Here is a 24,264-nt window from a genome sequence, read left to right on the forward strand (position 1 = left end):
TGAAACAACTTTAATAGAATCCTTCAAAAATTCTTGTATAGCAGAGTGAGAGAGGAGAGGTACAGAGATGAGATGGCAGCAAAGTGAACAAGTTCACCTGTCATCGATCCAGCAGGTAATCCAAAAAGGATTAGAGACTCATGTTGAGCTACACCTCTCCTGACACAAGAACAGTAAGTACCACACTCATTTTATGAGCTGTCTTGTAAAAACCTTTTCTGCTGTATACTACGTCCTCAACAGAAGGAAAACATGACTTTTATAAACCAAAAGCATTTAATAAGCTATTTCTTGAAATGAAATTATTCTAAAGCCTGGTCAAAGAACATGAACGTTATAGTTAGGAGATGGGGAGTCAGCGGTATTGGTTTTGGCAGAAAGATGTAGAAATTAATTTCAAGTGGAAACCAAAGACATCTTGGCTAAAATAAAGCTGTAACAATGACTGTGATGGAAGCGGAGGAAGGATATTAGGTACAGTACCATTCCTTATTTACCAAAATACTAAAACAGATGGACTAACATTTTAGTTGCATGAAATAGACAATTCTCAGCTTTTTTGCCTTCCGGGAATATTTCTCCCTCAGTTGCATACATCTATTTGTGCTTTCAAAATGTGAAATTGGGAAAAACCTCTGAAAAAAACGTGTTTCAAAAGGGGCATCAGCTGAAGCCCTGACAGTCGTTTATAACTGTTGAAAACAGACATATTACAGAATAATCTGCTCCAAGAACGTATCACAAGGATCAAAGTTTTAGACTCTCACTGGCCACCGGGCCAAAAAGAGAGGCCATTTAAAACAGACACTCTAGGACACTAAAAACTAATTAGAACGTAAGAGTGGTATACAAAGGAAAGAACAGTCAATTGTTCATTAGGAAAAGAAGGCAAGCAATTTTGTCTTAGGGGAGGCATAAGAATACTGAATGGTGTTTAACTCACTGCATCCCCCCTCCTCAGCCCCCTCTGTACAGGGGAGAACAGGACACACAGCAGTGTTCAACAACCAATATTGTTCCCTAACTCCTTATATTCAAGCACCTGGGGATCATACCCACCTGCACATGCAATCTTGCAGAAGAGAACTGTGGCTATATGTGACCGCAATCAGAAATTTTCAATGCAGGAGACATGCAAAAGCTGCCTGTAGATTTCCATGATATCGTCATAACAGTTACTAAAGAAACTCCCCTTTATGGATAGCTACCAACTGTTTCACATCTCATAAGCACTTCTTTCTTCCTAAGAAAAAATGGCTTTTGTAATTTACCCCTAGGCCAATAGCTGATTCTTAACCAGTGGCTACATCATGACTTGATTTGAACTTTTACTGCAATCCAAAACTCCACTCCAGTACAAGGCAGATATTACAGTATAAAGCCATTAGCTATACAGGTAAACACATTTTTTCCCTAAAACCAGTGAAACTCTTCTTTCTTTAGTAGCTATGAGGTTTTTTTAATTAACCAAAATGTATACAAGCAGAACAGCATATATCCAGTTAAAATCAAGCTGGAATATCTAATCTAGTAAAAAATATTATATGAAATTCTTGCTTTCTGGATGCTATAAGTTTTAATAACTTTTTTCCTCCATTTTTTTTTCCTGGCCAGTCTAGTCACAATTAATTTTCCTAAGAAATTAATTAATATATGTTTGCCATGAGACACCGCAGAGTTTCAGAAGTAATGGAATAACACCCACCAAATTTGGTAAGGGGACAAAATCCTGCTTCTTTTGAAGGCCTAGCAAAATATGTAAGCAAATGTCATGGAAACAGAAGCTTTCTCCATGGTAACATCCCTAGTATGGTAGCTAACCACTCAAATTTCCAGTATGCGCTCCAAGACATGGTATTAGCTTAATTCCAATTCTCATTTGGTATTTGTTCCAGAAGTTTCCATATATCTAGCAGCTGTAAAGATTTATTAAAAGCATTAATAGTTCACAAGAATGCAGTTTCAAAGCCAAAGCTGAACATAAGTGTAAGGGCAAACTGATTAACTGTGATAAAGCAAGTCGGAGTAATGCTGTGTTTCGGGAAAAAAAAAAAAACCAAGAGATTGATGGGACTATAAAGAATAATTATATTACAGTTAGCTCCCATTACAGTATCTGACTCGGTGCAACAACTGTCAGATGTGTTTTGTCTCACACAAAACACACAGAAGGAACTATAGAATAAAAAGACACAATTCATAACTGCAGCTAGGCAAGCCTTGTTACCTGCCTTTATACAGAATTTTAAATTTTTTATCAACCAACCCAGCAACCAACATTCTCAAAAACATCCGAAGACTGTTACTAGCATTGCAGATGCTCTCCACAGAGACGGATCAGCTTAGTGCATAGCAATCAGAGCCATGGGAACGACTTTCAATGAACAATTTATTTGACAAATTAGGTCCTGTTTGTGAACTATCTGTATGCAGCTCATGACTCTGACAAAAACTACTATCCAAATTTATTCTACAATGATGCTCGAGAGTCTATTTTCTGATCTGATCATCAATGCTAAGTTTCATTTATCTGACTGTTATTGGATACGAGGCACATGGTGCTATGTGCCCATTCAATCCAGAAACTGAAAAGGGGCAGCAGTGCAAACATTTTAAAAACACATTTCCCATAATATTTTTCCAAGTAAAATACCAGGTCTTGCATAAACATGTACAGCAAGCATAGAAAATGCAGCTTATTCTGCAGAAGTCTTTTAAAATGTGAACAAATAGTCACCTGGTTGTTCTGGTTCATATGCAAATTATGAAAAGTACACTCTGTTCTTTTCTGGTTCAAATATTTTAATGAAATGTAAAGTTTAAAACAAATCCTCTAATAATGATGAAAGCATCGGGACTGTATTACTTAAGCCCTCTGAAAATGCAAAAAAGCCTATACCGATATCCCTCATGTGAAAAATTACATATAAAGTCTTCAGTTTTGTTCATATACCTGATCAATAGATGTGAGCGATATATTTTCTACAATCTTAGTAGATGGAAATAGTACTGTACTCTATATTTTAGAGAGTATTGTTGATTCTCCTTTAAAAAAATCAAACATGTTCTCTCAAAACTGTGTTAGTATGCTGGGGAAAAATAGTCTTGAAGGTTTCAGAAATACAATATCTGTGACAAATAAACAAACATGTATGTAGTGGACTCTAACAGAAAAAAACCTGTATTACCTAAACCTAATTTTGGAGGTTTTTTTAATATTCTGTAAATAACACACAAAACAGTAATACTTGTGTCTACTGTTCTTTCATATTCGGCTTTGGAGCCAGATATGTTAGTTATAAAAAAAAATCTCCAAAAAGCCAAACAAATCTGAATTTGCTTTGCTTGACTTGAGCTGATGCTAAGACTGTTGCAAAGGAATATGCTGCCTAAAAATTAGCAAAACCTGACCTCTGCCATTCTTTCATTTTTTCCTCATCCTGACTCACCACAGTATACATCAGACATCTTGTAGATTTAGACAGAAGATTGGAACTTTACATTTTAGACATCAAGACAAAAAGAACAACCTTGAAACTCTTCTTTTGTTAACCACATCACAAACTTTTTTTCCACCTGTTCCGAGCTCATCCGATGAGCACTGGATCCTGGGATCAACTTCTATTTGCTATAACAGTGGAGTTTTTCCAGAACTGCATAGAATTATCTTTTATTCTTCTGTTGTTCATTTTCCTCATTACCAGCAGAACAAGCCATATTTTCCCTTAACAATGGCAACATCAATTCACAATCTGACAAGTCCCTAAGACACATGTTTTAATTGCTCTCATAAGTTAATAGCTGCCTCTAGAGAACCCTGTGTTAGATAAACCACATGTTTTGTTTCAGTGGTTGGATGAATATAGAGATACAAGACCTTCTTGGGATTTCCAGTGATCAGTGTTTGGAAACGAGTAACCTACTGTTTGTCAGTTCAAACTTGTCAATACTTTCAGATAGCACTTAACAAGTGTACTAATGGTTTCTTTAACAAACAATTCAAAGCGCGCAGAACATCTGTATTTTGGAAGTCTTGGATATTTCCAGCTATGACTTATACTCGTTTTCCCCTTTCAGAACAAACCAGCAGGCATGTCACAGTTTTACATACCTCTATCTCTGTGGAAAGCTTTTAGAGTAACATGGAGAAGAGGAGAGTTTCATTTCAGAAACACAACTAGCAGCGTTAAGAGAAACTAAGCTTTTGATTTAGGAACATCTGCAGTAGTTATGGAAGCAGTTTTCATCAATTTCTTATCCCTGACTTCTACAATTATGTAATGAAGTTCTAACTGTACTTAGAAGAGTATAACCCATATGATACAATCACATCTAAATTATTCGGCATGCATGTCAGTGGAAGACAATGGAATTTTCTTAAAAGCAATCTATAGCTTTCATATCAAGCTCGAGACTTTCATTATTAATCATACGTTAATGGATTTGGTTCACCATTTTGGAAATGTCAAAAACTTAGGAGAGCCGATGAATGGAACAGGGAGTACCATTACAATTGAAAATCAAGTTATGGGCAGACAAAATGAGATCAAATTATCACAATTGTGTGCTGTTGTACCCCCTCAATACAGAATACTATTCTGCAGGCACCTCTGAGCCTTGCAGAGAATACTCATGCATGTAGTGCATGATTACTTTAAATGTGTTCTCACCAGACATAAACAGTTACCTTCAAAGATTTATCTGATAATACCTGCTAGCAACTAAAAGACATATTTTGATAATTACAAAAATTCAGTTACCCAATTGTGATATGGATCCTCTATTTTCACATTTACTATTAATAAGAATAGCGACCCAGTAAACATTTCAAACCATGAATAATAGAGTAATGTCAAATAAGCCATTCTACTCTTTAAAGAAAGTGTTTTTACATTAACTGTTTTAGCCATCCAAATACCACAATGCAAATGTCAGTACTCCTCTGAAAGCAATCCTGTTTCACAAATCTTAGGTATATATGTCATCTTCCTGAAATGCTGGGTTACTGCTTACACTGAAACAGCAGCATGAAGATCTAGCTAAATATTCTGCCTTATCCTGACACAAACCACTATTTTTGCTTTACTGCTATGCTCCTGACTAAGAAAAAATAGGAACACTTCAGGAAGTATTTTCATGGAAACTTAAGAGGTCTGTTGGCTGTCTTGTTCCAGCATGCACAGGAGAAAGTACTGGGAGAAAACAATTGCAACAAGATAGTTCTTCCAGATATTTTCTTAAATCTCTCCAGTTTGACAGAAAGACTCTACATTAATCATATAGATAATTTGATAGAAAGAGTATAGATGGGGCATTCTGTTTGTTGATAACTACTCTGGGATCCAAAGAGTGTTGATAAAATACTTTCCACTATATCTTCCAGTTTCCAAGTCATTCATGATCTACAAACTTCTAAATCCTGGAAAGATTGCTGTAAAATTCAGGATGAGTAGGAACACTGCAATGGAGACAACTGACCACTTCATTAACGGCAGCCTACATTAAAGATCGAGAGTGCAATCAACTACTCAGATGATTCAGCAAAGAGTTCTCACTGATTCAAAGCAGAACCTCTCTGAGACTTCCTTATCCAGCCACCAAACAGATTTGTTCATCAGAGCAGATCCACCACACATATAGATTAACCTAATTTGTGGAATACAGACTTACTCTCTTAAAAGCAGGTATGTTTTGCAGAAGCTGAACAATTGCTTTGGTATTCTAATCTGAAAATCACATTTACAGTATAAATTCCTTACATTTATTTGTTTAACTAGAAAGTATGTGCAATCTGACATAGCTGGAAGCACAATACAAGTGCACTCAACAAGCTTCTTGGCATCTAGCTTTGAAACAAGATATGCAAAAACCATATTTGAAAGCCTTTATAAATGATGATTCTGCCTATCCTAATACAAAATACTTCTTTGTTTTCCCAACATTTAGAACAGCAGCATCCAGAAAAAGCATTTTTTTCTTCTCCTAAATAACACATACACAGACACCACCATATTAATGCCAACTGACAATTCTGAGGATGACTAGTACACATAATGTAAAATGTAACAAAGTTCTTTCTGCCTAATGCCATCGGCAGGCAGGATGATTAAACTGCATGACAGAAGTTCAAGAACCTATTTAGATAGCTCCCATAAATGCAATTCATTGCCTGAGAAATCGGAGAACATCAGATGGTATAGGTCATAAGCAAACAAATGAGATAACATACCAATTAGAACTAACACTTTCCTTAGGTAACCAGACTCAAGGCACTGTCATCTATTTGGGCAGACATAAAAAGGAAGTCAGGTTAAACAATTTTGGCAAATAGCATATACATTGCATCTCTAAATGTACTAGAGGAGCGGCAGCAGAAAGTTAAAGAAGAAAAACTTTTGCTGCACCATTACCTTACTATATTCAGAGCTAAAAATGACTCATAACTTCCTCACTCTTTTTGGTCAGTTTTTGACAAGTGTGGACACTAGGAGTTTGTACCTGTAAGAAATGTTCAGGTTTCCTGAGGTGTGAGAATTATCTCAGGTTCTTGGAAAGTAAGTGGAAACCATAAAAATCTGCTAGGTTCAAAAATCATGGCAGTTTTATCTAGGAGTCTAACAAAGTAATTAAATGAGCTCTAATTAATTTAGTTAGACCTTACTTATTGGTGTTTAATTTAGCATTTATTATTTTTTCTTAATGTTCTAGTTTTCTGATTTTCCAAATAAGGCAGAAAACAAATCACCCTAAGATAGAAAAGACAAACTTGAATTGGTATAAAAATTTTACTTGTATAGTCACAGAAAAACTCTCAAAAAATATTGTGCATTGCTAATAAATTTGAGTATGTTCATAAAGCATATGATAGAATGGTATATTTGAGATATGACTAGCTATTTAAGAGATGAACTGCAAGGAACATTGCCATGGAAATTGAATATAACAACTATTCATAGGCAGAACAGAGTTGTAAAGCTCTGTGGCATTTAAGGAGATTGACAGCAAGTTCTCTGTTAAAGGAAAACCTACAACAGCACAAAAAGTGCATGCTGACATGACAACAGCATCCCTTGACTAGTTACAGATTCAGTCATGAACACTCCTCTTGCAGAGGAAATCACATTTGGTAATGAGATGTTCTAAAGGTACATGAAAGGTTTTAGTAGTGTGGGTCAACACGAAGACTGATGAAAATTCTCCTCTGTAGATTCTCTTCCTTTCTGTTGCAAACTCTAGAGAAAAAAAAATAATCAGACAATCTTAGCATCTATGTTAAGGAATCAAGGTGCTGATCTCTTCTGCCTGGTTATCCAGTGACCGGATGCATGGGAATGGTTCAAAGCTGCACGAGGGGAAGTTTAGACTTGACATGAGGAAGCATTTCTTTACTGAGAGGGAGGTCAAATACTGCAACAGGCTTCCTACAGAGGTGGTCGATGCTCCAAGCATGTCAGTGTTTAACAGGCATTCGGACAATGCCCTTAACAACATGCTCTAACTTTTGGTCAGCCCTGAAGTGCCCAGGCAGTTGGACTAGATGATCAGTTTAGGTCCCTTCCAACTGAAATAGTCTATTCTACTCCATTGTCTCCAAATCTTACATGAATTACCACAAAATTAGAAAGCTAAATCCAGAAGCTTGCATATTTCTTAGAAGCAAAAATTTATGTTATCATATGATTCTTCCCAAGCCTATATATACCAGCTTTGGTATTGAGACTATATCTGAGCCCATCTGAAGCCATTTCTTGCTATTGCAATAGAAATGTTTAACAATAACTAATGCTCCATCACTGGTAAACATGATGTCTGAGTTTCAGCAATATGCCAGCAACTGACTTGGCCTATGTTTAAAAATGCACAGAGGATTCAATAAAATGTATACTGTGGAAGAAAAGGCTTACCAGTTATATAGGATTATTTAGGAGAAACTAAATAATGAGCACTGCTTAATGAAACAAAACATGGCCTTCTGGAGATTTTATATTTGGTGGTATTTTTTGGAGATATTTCATTCAGTGTTAACTTCAGTGATTTTGGATGAACTTTTACAATGACAGAAAATAACACAGCCTATTATACAATAGGAATAGCACAAATAATTAACAGGCAACCAAGCATTTCAGATCACCACTAAAGTCTGCCAAGGGAAGGGAAGGAAGATATATTAAAAACTCATACAATGTTAGTCAGTAATAAAAACCTGTTCATTATTCTCCTTTCATTTTAAAGCCTAAGCTTTTTGTTAGCATTCACTATGGAGAGTAATGTGTTAAATAATTCAGCCATTCTTTAAAATAACAGTTATCTTAGAAGAACAGAGCTCAGCAGCTGCCCTTCTTCCTTCCCCGGAAAAATCCCAAACCCACACAACTGGACTTTATTCCTCATCCAAAATAAGAGCATGGAGAAGTACCAAACAGAAATCAGCCTGAGCCAATGCAAAAGCATCACAGAACTCAAGAGGCAAAAAGATGGAAGAGAAGCGAATAAATTCTGATACAAGCTTTCTACAGATGCTCAAACCTGTCCTTAGGCCTGCCTAACTGATGGCCAGCAAGCCTTCTTTTAGGTGGCTTTCTAATTCCTACATCCTTTCCCCAAGCAAGGGAAAAAGAGTTCTAGCCAGCCAGAAAGCTGGTTATTAAGAGATTGCTAGCATAAAAATTAGACAGGATGAGGTATCTAGCAAAGGTATGATATACAAGGCAGATAACAAAAGTAATTTCACTGATGAGTGAGCGTAGGTCAGAGAGCCGATTCTGCCATCAGAAGATAAGAGGCCATTTTTGAGATTTCCATTAAAAACACACAGGTTGGCAAACTGCAAGTGTTCTAAAACAAATGTAAGAAGTTGTTTGCTGTTTTGAAGTAACCTTTTAGAAAAAAGGATTGAAAACTTCCAATCTTTACACAAGCATTCAGAATCCGTGAATAAGGTGTTTGCCTTTTACCTGCAAACTAACTGACTCATTGTCTGGGGCATGATCACAGGGCAACATACCTGTCCATGAGGTTTCCTGCTGGCCTGTTTCACTCCTCCTAATTAGCACTTAGCTTCGGTCCCTGCTCTGCCAACCTGTTACATGTAGAGGGATCAGAAAGCTGATCAGATGGAATGGAGCTGACTTAGCCATGTGGGAGTTATATCGGTAGCATCTTAAATGGATAGAAAATGATGCAGGGAAAAGAAGCGTGAGCGAGAAGTGACACAAAAGGGAAATAAAAAGGAATGTGGGACACGGGCTATTGGATAGAGAGGATGCATGAAAAGGAAAAGAGTGCAAAGGGAAGAAGAGAAACAATAGTAAGAAAACATTGTCTTTTACTTGTCTCTCACCACGGAGTTGTTAAAGAATGGTAGGTAAATGCAGGGGATGTGCAGGGAGGGCACTATGAAGCACACGTCACATCAAATCACCTACAAAGCATTCTTAAATTATAAATGAGGCAAAAGCCTCCATCACTTCCACTAAACATGCTCTTCTCATGATCTGTGAAAGCTTTCAGTCTCTGGAAAGGGAGGAAGGGGGAAGAAGGGAGGCCTCCGTCATTGCCTTTCAGTTGTCATTGTGAAATTCAAGCACTTGGTATACCCAGGGCAATAACCAATATAAGTAACTCAGGTAACTGGTGAATTAGTTAGAAATAATAATGCTCGGTTAGCATGACCTTGCAAAATAAACTAACCTACACAGGCAGAAAACAATCTCCTTACTCCTTAACCTTGTTTCTACCATCACCACTCACAGTGCAAAACAATTTCTGCTTCAGTACAAGAAGCTTGCTATTCATAATATGAGTTTAGATAAGAAGAATAACAGAATAAACCCTATTATACCTAATTGAAACCCTAAACTCGGCAGTAAAACTTTTTCACAAATCCTCTTTCATTAAAGTGTGCCAATTTCTCAAAATTGAACTAATTCACAGGCACTTGATGCCAAATCTCTTCAAACCCAAGAGAAAAGTGAGAAAATCCAGAGCTCTTAGAAGCTAATTCCTATGCACAAATAATTTCAGGTATTTTGATTTTTAAGTTATAATTAAACCAAACTCCAAAACAACAAAATATTCTTTCTCCATCTGTGTCAACTCCCAGTGCCAGTATTGCCTATAGCTAGTGGGGAATATATCCATATACTCAGGCCTTGATGCCTGCATCTAAGACCAGAGATCAAGACGAACATCTCTGAGTAAACAGGGGAGGGAAGAAAAACAAAACAAAACAAAACAAATCCAACCCAAAAAACCCCAACCCAGCACAGAAAAGATTTTCAAACAGACTGAATTAATAAGCTCAACATTCTTTATATTAAATAATTAATTAAGTTCTACATCCTGCTTTAACTATTAAAAGTAAGGAAAGTGTGGGTATTTTTCCCCCAAAATTTTCCTGTCTGTAAATGATCACATTCCATGCATCCTCCTCTGCTGCTATTTTATCCTTCTTTGTGATTTTGCTCCAATTCTTGTCATCTTTTGTTTTCTTCTTCTCAAAACACACATGAAACTTCAGGAGCTCCCAAAATATGTTCTTAAATTACCCTGCTCTTCTAAAACTCAGCATGATTTCTGTCTATCTCTTTTTTTCTGCAAGATCAAATATGTCAATAAAAATGGTTATTAAGAATTGTTTTCTTCTGGATATGCCATGAGACAAACTGGTTTTATAAAGGTCTTTAAAGTCTCATGATGACCAAAATTTAGGCCTCTACCCCCATCAACAACAGGCATCTTTCTCTTTGAAAAGTGTGTAATATATCATACACATAACTGCAACTATAGTTCAAAAAGAAAAATATTGCAGTTAGTATTCTCAACGGATCATTTATGCATTGTTATATACTCTGTTGCCCTTGTATTGCTGGCTATTAATTTATGTCCTTGTATCACACAAAATAAAAAAAAAGCAGTATTAGCTATCTATATCAGCTTCACTCTTTTCAGTTAATCAGCTTTAAAACTTATTTCCCAATTAATAGGTCTGCAATCATTTCTTTTGCTCTAAATATATTATTTATATTTTCTCAACTACAAAAGCCATTGAGAAAACTGCACATTGCTTAATCTAGGAAAATCTGTTTAATAACAGATGCAACAAACTTACATTCCATAAATCCTGAAATAATACTGAAATTTGAACATTAAATTAGACAAAACAAATATATCCCATATTTCAAAGATGAAAGCAAGAAAATTAGTTTTTTGTTGGGTTACAAATTTCTCAGCATGCTAAATCAGAAAACACAAGTTCTGGAAACACAAAACATATCAGATACTAATTTCCTGTAACAGCAGCAAAGAGACGTATTCTTCAGTAATTTCATTTCAAGTAGAAAAGGTAATTTCAAATTTAGCTGTTAGTAACTCCGCATAGCTTAACCTTTAATATTCAGGAAAGTGGTTCCGAGAAGCCTTTACAATTGCTTTAGATTTTAACAATATTCTAAGACATCATCAGGACTTCTTAGAGAAGTATGAATTTTCTTTACCCTAATTATTTTTGCTTTGAATGTGAAATAGCTATACATTTAAAAGGAAAATTAAAAAGGTATGTGGTCTAATTGCTCACTTATTTTGTGGTAAACTGATGTAGAACTTGCAATAGAGAACAGAGGTTAATCTTATTTCCAGATGGGAGTGTCATCAATCTTGCTAAGAACTACAATATAGGAAGTAGACCAGAAAAAACTACTTCATCTGGAAAACTAAATACAAATCTTTTCTGTGAGTATCTGTAAGGTTAGAAATATCTGTCAAATTTGAAATAATAAAAAACCCAATTCCTTGTTTTACAAGCTATGAAAAAAGTCAACATGGATGATGTTACAGTCCCTATCTATGCCAATATACAATACACAATTGAAGTGTATCCATTGTATCAGAGTCAACAGGAGCAGCAGTAGGATGGACGAGGCCATGCTACTGACTTCCTTTAAAGCTACCCTTCCTTCTTGAGAATCTTTTATATTATTTTTTCTGGTTGTCTGCAGTTCTTCTGGTGACTGCTCCCCACCCCAGTCATATACCTTTATACTGGCAGATGTGGCTCGAGAATATATCACGCTTTATTTCCATTAAAACAACATAAATTACAAATTTTACTAAAATTTTAATGTGTGAACGTCCTTGAGAAAGAAAAATAATCTAAGAGCTCAAATCAGTGGGTGAAAGATTCACAGAATTCAGTCAGTCAGAAAAAAATCCTTCCTTATTTAGCAGCAAATCGTTGCACACACATGAAAAAAACCATGAACTGATTCCAGAAAACGACCACCATGGATTAATCTGAAGTCACATATACTATAAATTAGATTGCAACTAGTTGAATTTAAGTAGGCTGAGGAACTGCAAAAATCAGAACAAAAATTGCGAAGTAATTCTGACTGAAACAAAGATGAGGCAGTAGATGGGAGGATGAGTGGGGAGGGAGGGTGAGAATTTGATTTGAGATCGAAGGGAGAAAAATCTGGTTTTACGCTACTTACTCCTGTAGGCTGAAAAATCAGTCCGTCCACTTCATGGCTAACTTCTCTAGCAAAGCTTCCTTCCAAGAGCTGTAGAACAAAAGGAAAAATGAATCTTTTTTTCCATAGAGAAATATTTCATTTAGGAGACTACACATCAAAGCAGATTATATGCTACTACTGCAATCATTTACTAGTAAACTGCTTATTTATGGCTTAATGTTAAAGCTTGGAAAATGTCAACATAGAAAGCTTCAACAAATTAGCATTTCCTTTACAAAGAACATTCAAGGCTCAAACAAGTTTCAGGGAGGTGAACCATTACAGTATTATAAAAAAAAAAAAAGCGCCTTTGTCCAAAAAGAAACACTGAGAAACCAAGATGATTCTATACACTAAAACATTAAGAAAAATCAGTTCCGATATAGGACACGATAGTCATTTGTGGACAAATTAAAAAAAAACACCTCATTTGTCACTTTAACATGCAAGTAACACTTACTTTAAATTGAAAATATGTACTGAAAAATATTTGACGGCATCATTCAAAATTCATGTTTGGCAGACTCCCTAACTAGGCTATAACCCAGTGCCACAGCTACACTACTGTAAAACAACTGCCTGAATTAATCTGGATCTTGAATATTCTGGTTTACGTTTTGAAAGTTTGTGAATTCCATATGGAGGTAAATATATCCATCAAGATGGTATTTACCAGAGAAAATCCATCTAACTAAACTAATGAAAGGAGAATTGATGATACACTTTCATGTTAAATTATGACTTGCCTAAAGGAAAAACAAATAACCAGTGAGAACTACAAATGTCAAGTAATAACAAAAATTAGGCGAAATACCAAAAATGCCTCTTTATTAATTTCAATTTATGTTTTACTGTGGAGATGAAGAGTCTATCCTGATGTTGTAGGTACTTTTATTAAAATCTGAAAAATTTTGATTTTTAAGTAACCACATGGTCATAAAACAGAGCAAATACAGAACTCAGTAAATCAGTCAGGTCTAAAAGCAACATTTTGGCCTAGACTGTTAAGTTTACAGATTCACAGAATGGTAGGGGTTGGAAGGGACCTCTAGAAATCATCTAGCCCAACCCCCCTGCTAAAGCAGGTTGCACAGGATGGCGTCCAGGCAGGTTTTGAATATCTCCAGAGAAGGAGACTCCACAACCTCTTTGGGCAGCCTGTTCTAGTGCTCTGGCAGCCTCACAGTAAAGAAGTTTTTCCTCATATTGAGGTGGAACTTCCTGTGTTCCAGCCTGTGCCCGTTGACCCTTGTCCTGTCACTGGGCACCACCAAAAAGACTCTGGCTCCATCCTCTTGATATCCACCCCTTAGATATTTATAAGCGTTGATGACATCCCCCCCTCAGCCTTCTCTTCTCCAGGATAAACAAGACACAGCTCTCTCAGCCTTTCCTCATATGAGAGATGCTCCAGTCCCCTCATCATCCTTGCAGCCCTCCACGGGACTCTCTCCAGTAGCTCCCTGTCTGTCCTGAACTGGGGAGCCCAGAACTGGACACAGAACTCCAGATGTGGCCTCACCAGGGCAGAGTAGAGGGGCAGGATAACCTCCCTCGACCTGCTGGCCACGCTCTTCTTCATGCACCCCAGGGTACCACTGCCCTTCTTGGCCACAAGGGCACACTGCTGGCTCATGGAGAGCTGGTTGTCCCCCAGGACTCCCAGGTCCTTCTCCGCAGTGCTGCTTCCCAGCAGGTCAAGCCCTAACCTGTACTGGTGCCTGGGGTTATTACTCCCTGGGTGCAGGACCCTACACTTGCCCTTGTTGAGTTTCATAGGGTTCCTCTCTGCCCAGCTCTCCAGCCTGTCCAGGTCTTGCTGAATGGCAGCGCAGCCTTCTGGTGTGTCGGCTGCTCCTCCCAGCTTAGTATCATCAGAGAATTTGCTGAGGGTACATTCTGTCCCTTCATCCAGGTCACTGATGAATATGTTGATAACTATGTTGAATTTTTGCATCATTTCCTTTGTATAGTCCAACTTAACTCAATGACCTACTGACTAAATTATTCAAATGAAGTATCAAACTCTGCCCTCAGTAAATGGCAAAAGTATGAAAGGAGTTGAGAATTAACATTTGTATCTTCCTATGGGCTGTACAACTCAAAGCAATTCACTTAAAATGGATCAAAAGCCTGATGGCCAAACCACAGAATCACAGAATGGTAGAGGTTTGAAGGGACCTCTGGAGATTATCTAGTAGCTTTGTGCTCCCAGTTATTCTGCTTTCATTCTCATTAGATCAATTACAAATATTTCAATTATAACATTCTAGAATGGAATTTTTACTAGAGAGGATTAGCAGTTTGGGGGAGGGAAGTGGGAAGGAGGTAATGGAAATTTTCTCTGAGCTTCTTCCTATACACACATTCTTCAAAATCAAACTATTTAGAGGTTGTCTGTGAACAATAGAATATATACCTATTGAACATACCTATTGAATATTGAAGAAAGTTTGGAATGACAGGGGAATGAGCAGAAAAGGAATGTTTGACTTATAAGCAAATATTTTTGACACTAAAAATATAGTTGATATAAGGTTTTTAGGTTTATGAACTTAAAATGCAGATATCACGGTTCATCTTTTCAAAAACGATGTTCAAATTTTTCATACATGTTGAAATTTATAATTAACTTGAACAGTACTGTCTTTTTTAGTCGGCACCATGATAAATGGCACACCTGCTTGACTGGGATGACTGCCAAGGATCAGATAAAATGCAATGCATCCCAATGACATTTTATAGAAGATGGGTAAATGATGCATGAGAGCCAATTCTTCTAGCGTGCTACTCCTTGTAGCCTCATGGCATCTATTTCCACCTGTGAAATCCTTTGTTCACTTCTTGCAGCTTCCTGCTGCCCTGTGAACATTGCAAAAAACTGCATACCCATACTACAGTTTATTATTTAAAACTTCTCTTTTCTTACTTTAAAATTAAATAAAATTAAATTTTTTTGCTACACTTAATAATATTCCTCTAACAAAAAAGAATGGTATAATCACATGGAATGAGTGGAGCTGCACGACAAGTAACAGGATTTCTCCTTGCTCTTTAACCACTGAGCTGAGGAGCAGCAGTGTCTCACCAAGAGCTGCACTAATAACCTGCTGGAGCTGATTTTGCTAAAACACTGAGCCAGTCAGCAGTTCTTGAGTGGGTAATTGAAAAAAAGAAAAAAAAAAAATCACACTTTGGAGATCTCTCTATACTTTTCAATAAAGAAATCAGCAGGAATAGGAGGAAAATTCATTGCATACAGATTCCACCTATGTTAGTAGATTTTTATTAACATTTCTGTAATTCTGAGGCAAGCCACATGATACTGATGAATTTTCAGATGTTACCTTATTCATAAAATACGTAAGTTCAGTAGATACTACTGTGCCTTTTCCTTTCCCTTACAAAAAAAAAATCATCTCATGGAAACGCAACACACTGTGAGAGTTATGTAGATTCCAAAACATAATAATGTCTCTGCGAAGTCATATTGACTTTCTACAAAATAATTTGGCTAAGGTCCTTTCACACAACTCTTATCAATCTGCTATGTCACAATATGCAAATACATCTAACCTTTCTGATTCAAAACTGGTAACACTTGTTAGTCTAGTGAAACACTCAGACATACAGAAAAAAAATCATCCCTTTGCATTTTATAATACAAGACAAATATAAGTCCATTTTCCTTGCTTTTTCAATTTCAGAACTGTGATATGCTTCATTCAGTTTCAAGTCAAGCTACAGCAACTCTGCCTGCACCAGACCCCAAAGCAGTTTTTCAGAGCCACCTTCAAATTACTGCTCATCTACCTGGTTACTCCACAGCAGAAGCTGTGAAAGGGAACATACTTTACTCAAAAGTATTAGTTACAAGTAGATTACTAATCGAATTGCCAGTTACCAAGAATGTAACAGACACAAGCATACCTGTCATTCCTAACTTCACAGCATCTTCACCAGCTTAGTTTGCAGCCCAGCTCACAGGACAACCCCGTCCTCTGACGATGACAGCCCTCACCGTCAGACTACAAAGTAATTCTCACATCCTGACGACTGTCGGGTTTTACAGACATGGGCTCATGAATCTCTGTACAGATCCTGCAGACTCTTATTATACAGTCTTCAGAAAAAGATTCAGAAGTTACCAGCACTGATAGCCACCTTTTTAAAAAGGAAACAATTATTCTGGCTCTCTCCTTGCACTTGTTTAAAAGAGATAGACTATTCTTACTTTAAAACAGGACGTCACTCCTGTTGTATTTTTACATGAATTTGTTTTATCTTGCTTGCCAGTTTCTGCATTTTTCTATTTTTACGTGACAACCTCCTCAATAGCCCTGTCTCATCTTAATAATCCAAGTTCAATATAAAAATTATTTACTTTAACACTGGTTGCTGATGTATTTCAGACATCCCAGAAAAAGTTTTACATCCAAAGTGAGAGGTACAAATGTTCTCAAAGGTACAGTGGTTTAATAACAGTGAATAAAACATACCTGAATTGAATGTGTCTGCTACTAAGAGAAGTATTTTCATCATATTTTTGCCAACTCACAAGAAAAAAAGGATCTCTATTATTACATACAGAAGTCTCTGAAAAAAGGACTGAATCACAAATTCAGCTGAAGATTTGTATAACAAACCCAGTATTTCTACTGGGTAGCCTCCTTGGATTTAAGTTAAAAAAAAAACAAACAACAAAGCCAAAAAACCAAAACAAACAAATAAAACACAAACCCCCTAAAACCAGCTAAACAAAACTATTTTGCTTAAAAATCAAAATTGAAATCTGGATCTCAGATGAAGCCCTCTATAGGCAGATAGGAGCAGCCTCACACTCACAAACCCTGGTCATGATGGGGGACTTCAACCACCCTGACATCTGTTGGAGGGACAACGCAGCAGAGTACAAGCAACCCAGGAAGTTCCTGGAACGTGTCGATGACAACTTTCTCCTCCAAGTGACAGAGGAGCCCACGAGGAGAGGTGCCATGCTGGACTGTATTCTCACCAATAAGGAGGGCCTGGTAGGGGACGTCAAGCTCAAGGGCAGCCTTGGCTGCAGTGACCATGAAATGGTGGAATTCAGGATCCTCAGGGCAGCAAGGAGGGCACACAGCAAGCTCACTACCCTGGACTTCAGGAGAGCAGACTTTGGCCTCTTCAGGGATCTGCTTGGTAGAATACCATGGGACAAAGCCCTGGAAGGAAGAGGGGCCCAAGACAGCTGGCTAATATTCAAGGGTTACCTCCTCCAAGCTCAGGAGCGATGCAGCCCAACAAAGACGAAGTCAAGCAAAAACACCAAGAGGCCCCCATGGATGAACAAGGAGCTCCTGGGCAAAGTCAAACAAAAAAAGGAAGCCTACAGAGGGTGGAAGCAAGAGCAGGTAGCCTGGGAAGAATACAGAGAAACTGTCCGAGCAGACAGGGATCAGGTTAGGAAAGCCAAAGCCCCGATAGAAATTAGTCTGGCCAGGGATGTCAAGGACAATAACAAAAGCTTCTATAGGTATGTTAGTGATGAAAGGAGGACGAGGGAAAATGTGGGTCCCCTCCGGAATGAAATGGGTGACCTGGTTACCCAGGATATGGAGAAGGCTGAGGTGCTCAACGACTTCTTTGCCTCAGTCTTCACTGTCAAATGCTTGAGCCACACTGCCCAGGGCACAGAAGGCAGGGACTGGGAGAATGCAGAACCACCCACTGTAGGAGAAGATCAGGTTCAAGAATATCTAAGGAACCTGAAGGTGCACAAGTCCATGGGACCCAATGAGATGCATCCGTGGGTCTTGAGGGAACTGGTGGATGAAGTGGCCAGGCCACTCTCCATCATATTGGAGAAGTCCTGGCTGTCCGGCGAAGTTCCCGCCGACTGGGAAAGGGGAAACATAACCCCCATTTTTAAGAAGGGTAAAAAGGAAGACCCAGGGAACTACGGACCGGTCAGTCTCACCTCCATGCCTGGCAAGATCATGGAGCAGACCCTCCTGGAGACTATGCTCAGGCACATGGAAGATAAGGAGATGATTGGTGACAGCCAACATGGCTTCACTAAGGGCAAATCGTGCCTGACAAACTTGGTGGCCTTCTATGATGGGGTTACAGCATCGGTGGATAAGGGAAGGGCAACTGATGTCACCTACCTGGACTCATGCAAGGCATGCAACACTGTCCCGCACAACATCCTGGTCTCTAAATTGGAGACACATGGATTTGATGGATGGACCACTCGGTGGATAAGGAATTGGCTGGATGGTCACACTCAAAGAGTTGTGGTCAACGGCTCAATGTCCAAGTGGAGAACAGTGACGAGTGGCGTTCCTCAGGGATCGGTACTGGGACCGGCACTGTTCAACTTCTTTGTCGGCGACATGGACAATGGGATCGAGTGCACCCTCAGCAAGTTTGCCGATGACACCAAGCTGTGTGGTGTGGTTGACATGCAGGAGGGAAGGGATGCCATTCAGAGGGACTTTGACAGGCTGGGGAGGTGGGCCCATGTGAACCGCATGAAGTTCAACAAGGCCAAGTGCAAGGTCCTGCACGTGGGTTGGCGCAATCCCAAGCACGACTACAGGCTCAGCAAGGAATGGATTGAAAGCAGCCCCGAGGAGAAGGGCTTGGGGTTAATGATTGATGAGAAGCTCAACATGAGCCGGAAGAGTGCGCTTGCAGCCCAGGAAGCCAACCATGTCCTGGGCTGCATCAAAAGAGGTGTGACCAGCAGGTCAAGGGAGGTGATCCTGCCCCTCTACTCCACTCTTGTGTAGACTCCATCTGGAGTACTGCGTCCAGCTCTGGGGGCCCCAGTACAGGAGAGACATTGAGCTGTTGGAGCGAGTCCAGAGGAGGGCCACGAAGCTGATCTCCTATGAGGACAGGCTGAGAGAGTTGGGATTGTTCAGCCTGGAGAAAAGAAGGCTCCAGGGAGATCTCATTGCGGCTTTCCAGTACCTGAAGGGGGCCTACAGGAAAGCTGGTGAGGGACTGCTTATCAGGGAGTGCAGTGACAGGACAAGGGGTAATGGGTTTAAGCTGAAGGAGGGTTGATTTAATTAGATGTTAGAAAGAAATTCTTTACTGTTAGAGTGGTGAGGCACTGGAACAGGTTGCCCAGAGAGGTTGTGGATGTCCCTTTGTTGGATGTCCCTTCCGACCCAAACCATTCTGTGATTCTATGATGTCCCTTGTTATCAGTACAAGAAAAATATATTGACAATAACCTACTACATAATATCATATCTTCAGAAATCCTGTTTTTGCATGACATCAGAAATAATACAGAATGACTTCTATGTTAAGCTCAGTTGAGTGAAAACAATGCAAAAATAGTCTGGCTCAGATTCATCTCAACTATCATGTTTCCCAAAATAAATCAATTAATCAGTAATAGGCAATGACAGATCCATCAGCCAAACTACTAACATTCTAAACTCCAGCTTTCAAACATTACATGTTGAAAAGGAGGCTTCCTGAAAAGAATTAAACATGCTGTTTAAACATGGTGCGGTATAAGCTTAGTTCCAGATAATACACAGGCTACTCTACAATGCTTGAAAATATTATCAAATGCAGCTTAACATCAGGTGAGGGAAGCTGGCCCCTCCAAGCTACAGTTGTGGTCTTTGCTCCTTCCTTCTCCCCACAATCTTTCCCCTGTCCTGCAACATCGTTTCTTTTCTGGTTTGTCTTGTTTCTAGAAGTAGAGAAGGTATCAAGAATTAAACAGCTGCTTTCAGTTTCAAAGCAAAAAAGCATCAAATAGTATGCAAGTGAGTAACTATATACTGTGGGGTGTTATATATTATTTCAAAATAAAATTTAATCTCAAACTTTCCACAAATAAAAATTGGCTAATTCACATTTTAAGAGAAGTAGAGCCCAAAATAAAGTGTAAAGAGAAGTTTTGATTTTGGTTCATTGACTGAAATTACTACAAATATATGGTAAAACTTTCAAAACAGTCTTTAGTGACTCTGGGGAATACACAGCTTTGGGAATTAAAGGGAGCACATACCTTCTGAAAAATGGAAAAGAGAAAAAAAAAAACAACCAACAAACCACTGCACCTCAAACTTAATCCACTTGGACTCCTATCTTTTTCAAACTCAGGATATCATTGGCCTCACCTAGCATTAGCTTTTGAAGTAAAATAGCTGACCTAAACAAATCTAGTATAAAGTAACAATTTGGGGAGAGATGCAAGAGGATCAAAGACATAGCTCTGGCAGTTACACTGCCTCCTTCCCTCCCTGCCCAAAAGCAGACATAGCTGGGACCACCAGTTCAGACTAACTTTCAGACAGCTCTGAGGATGAAACCCTCCCCTCTCATGCATATTTAAGTTCCTCTTCAAGTGATATGCACAAGTGCCAAGTAATTTTTTGGAAAACCGTGCAGTCTCAAGTGACAGCGTGCTGTGATGGAGAACCACAATCTTCGTTAAGTTGTTCCACTGAAGTATTGCATGCGCAATTAAAAAATTAATGCCAGTAATTTTTCTTCTCCCTTTTTTTTTTTTTCCATCAACTGAAACCATCCCAGCTAGACTAGACAGAATATTCCAGAAGGGCCACTGAAGCAAGAAAAAAAAAAAAAGGAGATGTAGGAAGTCTCCTTTCAGGAAGATCTCTGGATACACGAGCACTTGCCAAAGTATTTCAACCAGGTTCATTACAACTGGCTGCTTGACTCAAAAGTGGCTCCTTCCAAGTAATTGTGAAGGTCCTGAAATCTCAGCCCATGGTGTCAGGAGTGTGACTTAACACCTGGCCAAACAAGTAAATATTTCTGCTTGCACGCTCTGATTCCAAAAGGTGTAACTAGCATTTCAACATGACATTTACTTCCCTCACAAAACCACAAGTAATCCGTTTCTCATTTGTATGATTTCATGTTTTTCTCCAAATCACTTATAAAAATATTGAAGAGCAGATTTTTAATAATTTAACATGACCCAGTTTCCTTTGCATTATTCTCATTTCTCAGTCAAAATATGATATGCTACCTTATGCCAAATAGGTGAGGTAAAAACAGTATCAGATGAAGCGTATCTTTACAGCAGGATAAAGTCCAATTCTACAATGCATCCTCAATTATTCATTGTATTTGGCTATATTTATTTTAAGGATTTTGAATTTTTGTTTGCTGGGAAACCAGCAACGAAGAGGCAAGAAAGGAAAAGCAGCGTGTTAACTGAGAGTACCCTCAGAAAACCACAGCTTATACTAAATATTCTTAAGCTAATATACTGAAAAAATCATGAAGTTACAAAATATTTCCTGGCCCATGCTAATGGCCTAAAATATGCATAAAGGATCAAAAACTGTAGAAAATAAATTAAAAACTTAACTCCCTAAGAAGTAATTATTTAAATAAGTTTTATATGCTCATTAAGAACCAACACATACTGAAGAATAACTGCTACTTTTTCAGTAAGCCAGTGAAATTATCTACTTTGCCCTAACTTCACAAAGAACACAAAGTATAAACCTCCCGCTTGTTCATTACTTAAAAAGAAATTTCATGCTCCTGGGCTGTAAAATCAGTGTATAATTCAAACTGGATGAAAATCCTTTTAAAAAATTTATGCTTAAAGCTCAAGTCCTAGCTTTCATGCAGCCATCCACTCAAGATGCTAATTCAAGATACACACAGAGAAAAGCTGCAAAAGTTATTTTGTCTGTATGAATACGTACATCTTGAAAGCACTTGATGTTAACCAGTAACTCAGTACTAAACAAGAACAGCAAAAGTAAACTCCAAAAGTTCATCTGTTTAACAAAATTGCCACTATTTTAAACTGTGTAATCTGTGGCAACAGTTGAATCGTACTGCGATGAAAATTACACCAAATGACTATGTAGACACATGAGAATTTTCTCAGCTGATAAAATTAAAAAATACATACCTTTTACAAAATACTATTTTACAGAAAGCCTTTCAGTTTTTTAATTTACTAGAAGCTCTGAAACCAATAATACTGAAAGACTAAAAAATAACCTCTTTGCCAAGTTATTCATACGGAACATTTTGGCTCAAAAGACATTAAAACCACCTAATTACTGCAATGGATTTGTTCCCTATAAGAATGAAAGCAGATAATGGCAGCAGTGTGAGACTGATGTTTGCTAATATGATCAAGAGACTAATTATTATCCATGAATCATTTGTAGCATTCAAAACTTGATTAATGTCAGGTCAAGTTTAACATGTCATAGGTTTTATTAGTAATGCTCGGCTATCCCACAGCTTGTCAGTTTAAGCGAGTGCCATCTGTTAGGTATAGGAATAGCCAACAGCCACAACAAAAGCACAGTGGATACAACTGGTCACTGAAGCACGTTTTAAGAATTCCATAAGGGAGCTACCCTAATAATATTTTAAACACACTAGACCAGAATCCAGCACAAAAAGACCTGCTAAAGATAGGAAATTTGTAGCCCAAAAAAGTGAGCATGCAAGACGAGCTTTTCTCATTTTAAATCTTGACCAAAGGTGTGTCTCGTAACACTGAATTTAGCTTCACAGATTGACCAGTCTCTAGCAATAAAAATCCTTTTGCAAGAGGAATACGTGTAACTTCCTCGCTACGCTCCTTCATCATCTTTAGCAAGCATTTCTGTATAGAATATACTGCTTTACCCTTTAAAGCATGACTTATGGTATTCAAGTACACATGGCCCTAACTTGGCTCATGTAGCAATACACTGTTAGAAGACAACGAACCTGAAATTCATATTCCACAAGAAAGTGTTTACTGACAGTCTCCCACTTGTTCTAATTACAGATAATGGCAAGAAGGCATCTTTTTGCAGGAGGCTCACTTTCTACTATTTCACAGCCCTTTGCAGGTGGCCAGCTGTATCAGGGGTCACTGCTCCCACGTCCAGCCCATTCACAGCTCTCGCAGCAGGATGGGAACTCACCTGCTATCGTAAGAGCTCACCTGGGCATCTCCACTGAACCTCCACAAGCTCTGCACTAATAACGGGAGGAGCAGCAGGGCTGAAATAACATGAGGAGGCAACAGACAGGTGTGTGCACAGAGAGGAAGGAAGGTGACCTAATTCTACCTGGGTTTGCTCCGGCACCTATGTACTCTCCTTTGGTCTAAAATTAGTTAGAAACTCAGCAGGAGCATTGAAAGAAACATTTATTTACCTCACAGCTATCACAGCTACAACAGCCCTCTCAGATGTATTATAAATATGTTCTCTTTTGTGGCTCTCTTGCATTCTAAGCGGATGAAGTGAAACGCTGCAGGTTCAGGCTGCCACTAGCATAACTTGCAGTCTCTACTTCAGCTCCAAGTCTTCTGTTTTCTGGCTAAGAGTATGACATGCAGGGCTCCCAGACTCCTTGATGTAAAAGCCAAGCATTCTGAAGACTTGATGCTAGCAGGCCATAGACCATAAGTAACATCATAATTCAAAGAACCATAGCTACTCTACAGTTTCTTCCTCAACCATTGCCCATATAACTTCACAGCTGATGACTGACAAGGACCAGACTACTAGTGCATGGGCATTAGCATTCTAACTAACGACACTACTCTTCATAGATTGTCTGTTAGAAGAGCAGTTCTGCAGAAAAGTCTTTACCGGAGTCTTATGTATTCTTTCCAGAACAGGAAGGCAATAGAAATTCCTGTTTATACTCATGTGAGGGGGAACGAGCAACACCTCCAAGCAAGAAAGCCAAAGAGACTCATCCCTTCTATCTGCAACCTACTTTGGGTCATCAG

The 24,264-nt window shown here is 38.4% G+C and overlaps 1 protein-coding gene across 1 annotated transcript in view; it reads right to left on the bottom strand.

Annotated features, from left to right (window-relative positions):
• RNGTT (RNA guanylyltransferase and 5'-phosphatase) overlaps nucleotides 1–24,264 on the bottom strand; it is a 195,061-nt gene that overhangs the window by 81,380 nt on the left and 89,417 nt on the right. The window contains exon 12 of the mRNA XM_075747669.1: nucleotides 12,492–12,560. Within this exon, the coding sequence (XP_075603784.1) occupies nucleotides 12,492–12,560 (69 nt within the window). The remainder of the gene's footprint in view (nucleotides 1–12,491; nucleotides 12,561–24,264) is intronic.

This window comes from Balearica regulorum, chromosome 3, assembly GCF_011004875.1.
Source record: "Balearica regulorum gibbericeps isolate bBalReg1 chromosome 3, bBalReg1.pri, whole genome shotgun sequence".
In the NCBI taxonomy this organism is placed as follows: domain Eukaryota; kingdom Metazoa; phylum Chordata; class Aves; order Gruiformes; family Gruidae; genus Balearica; species Balearica regulorum.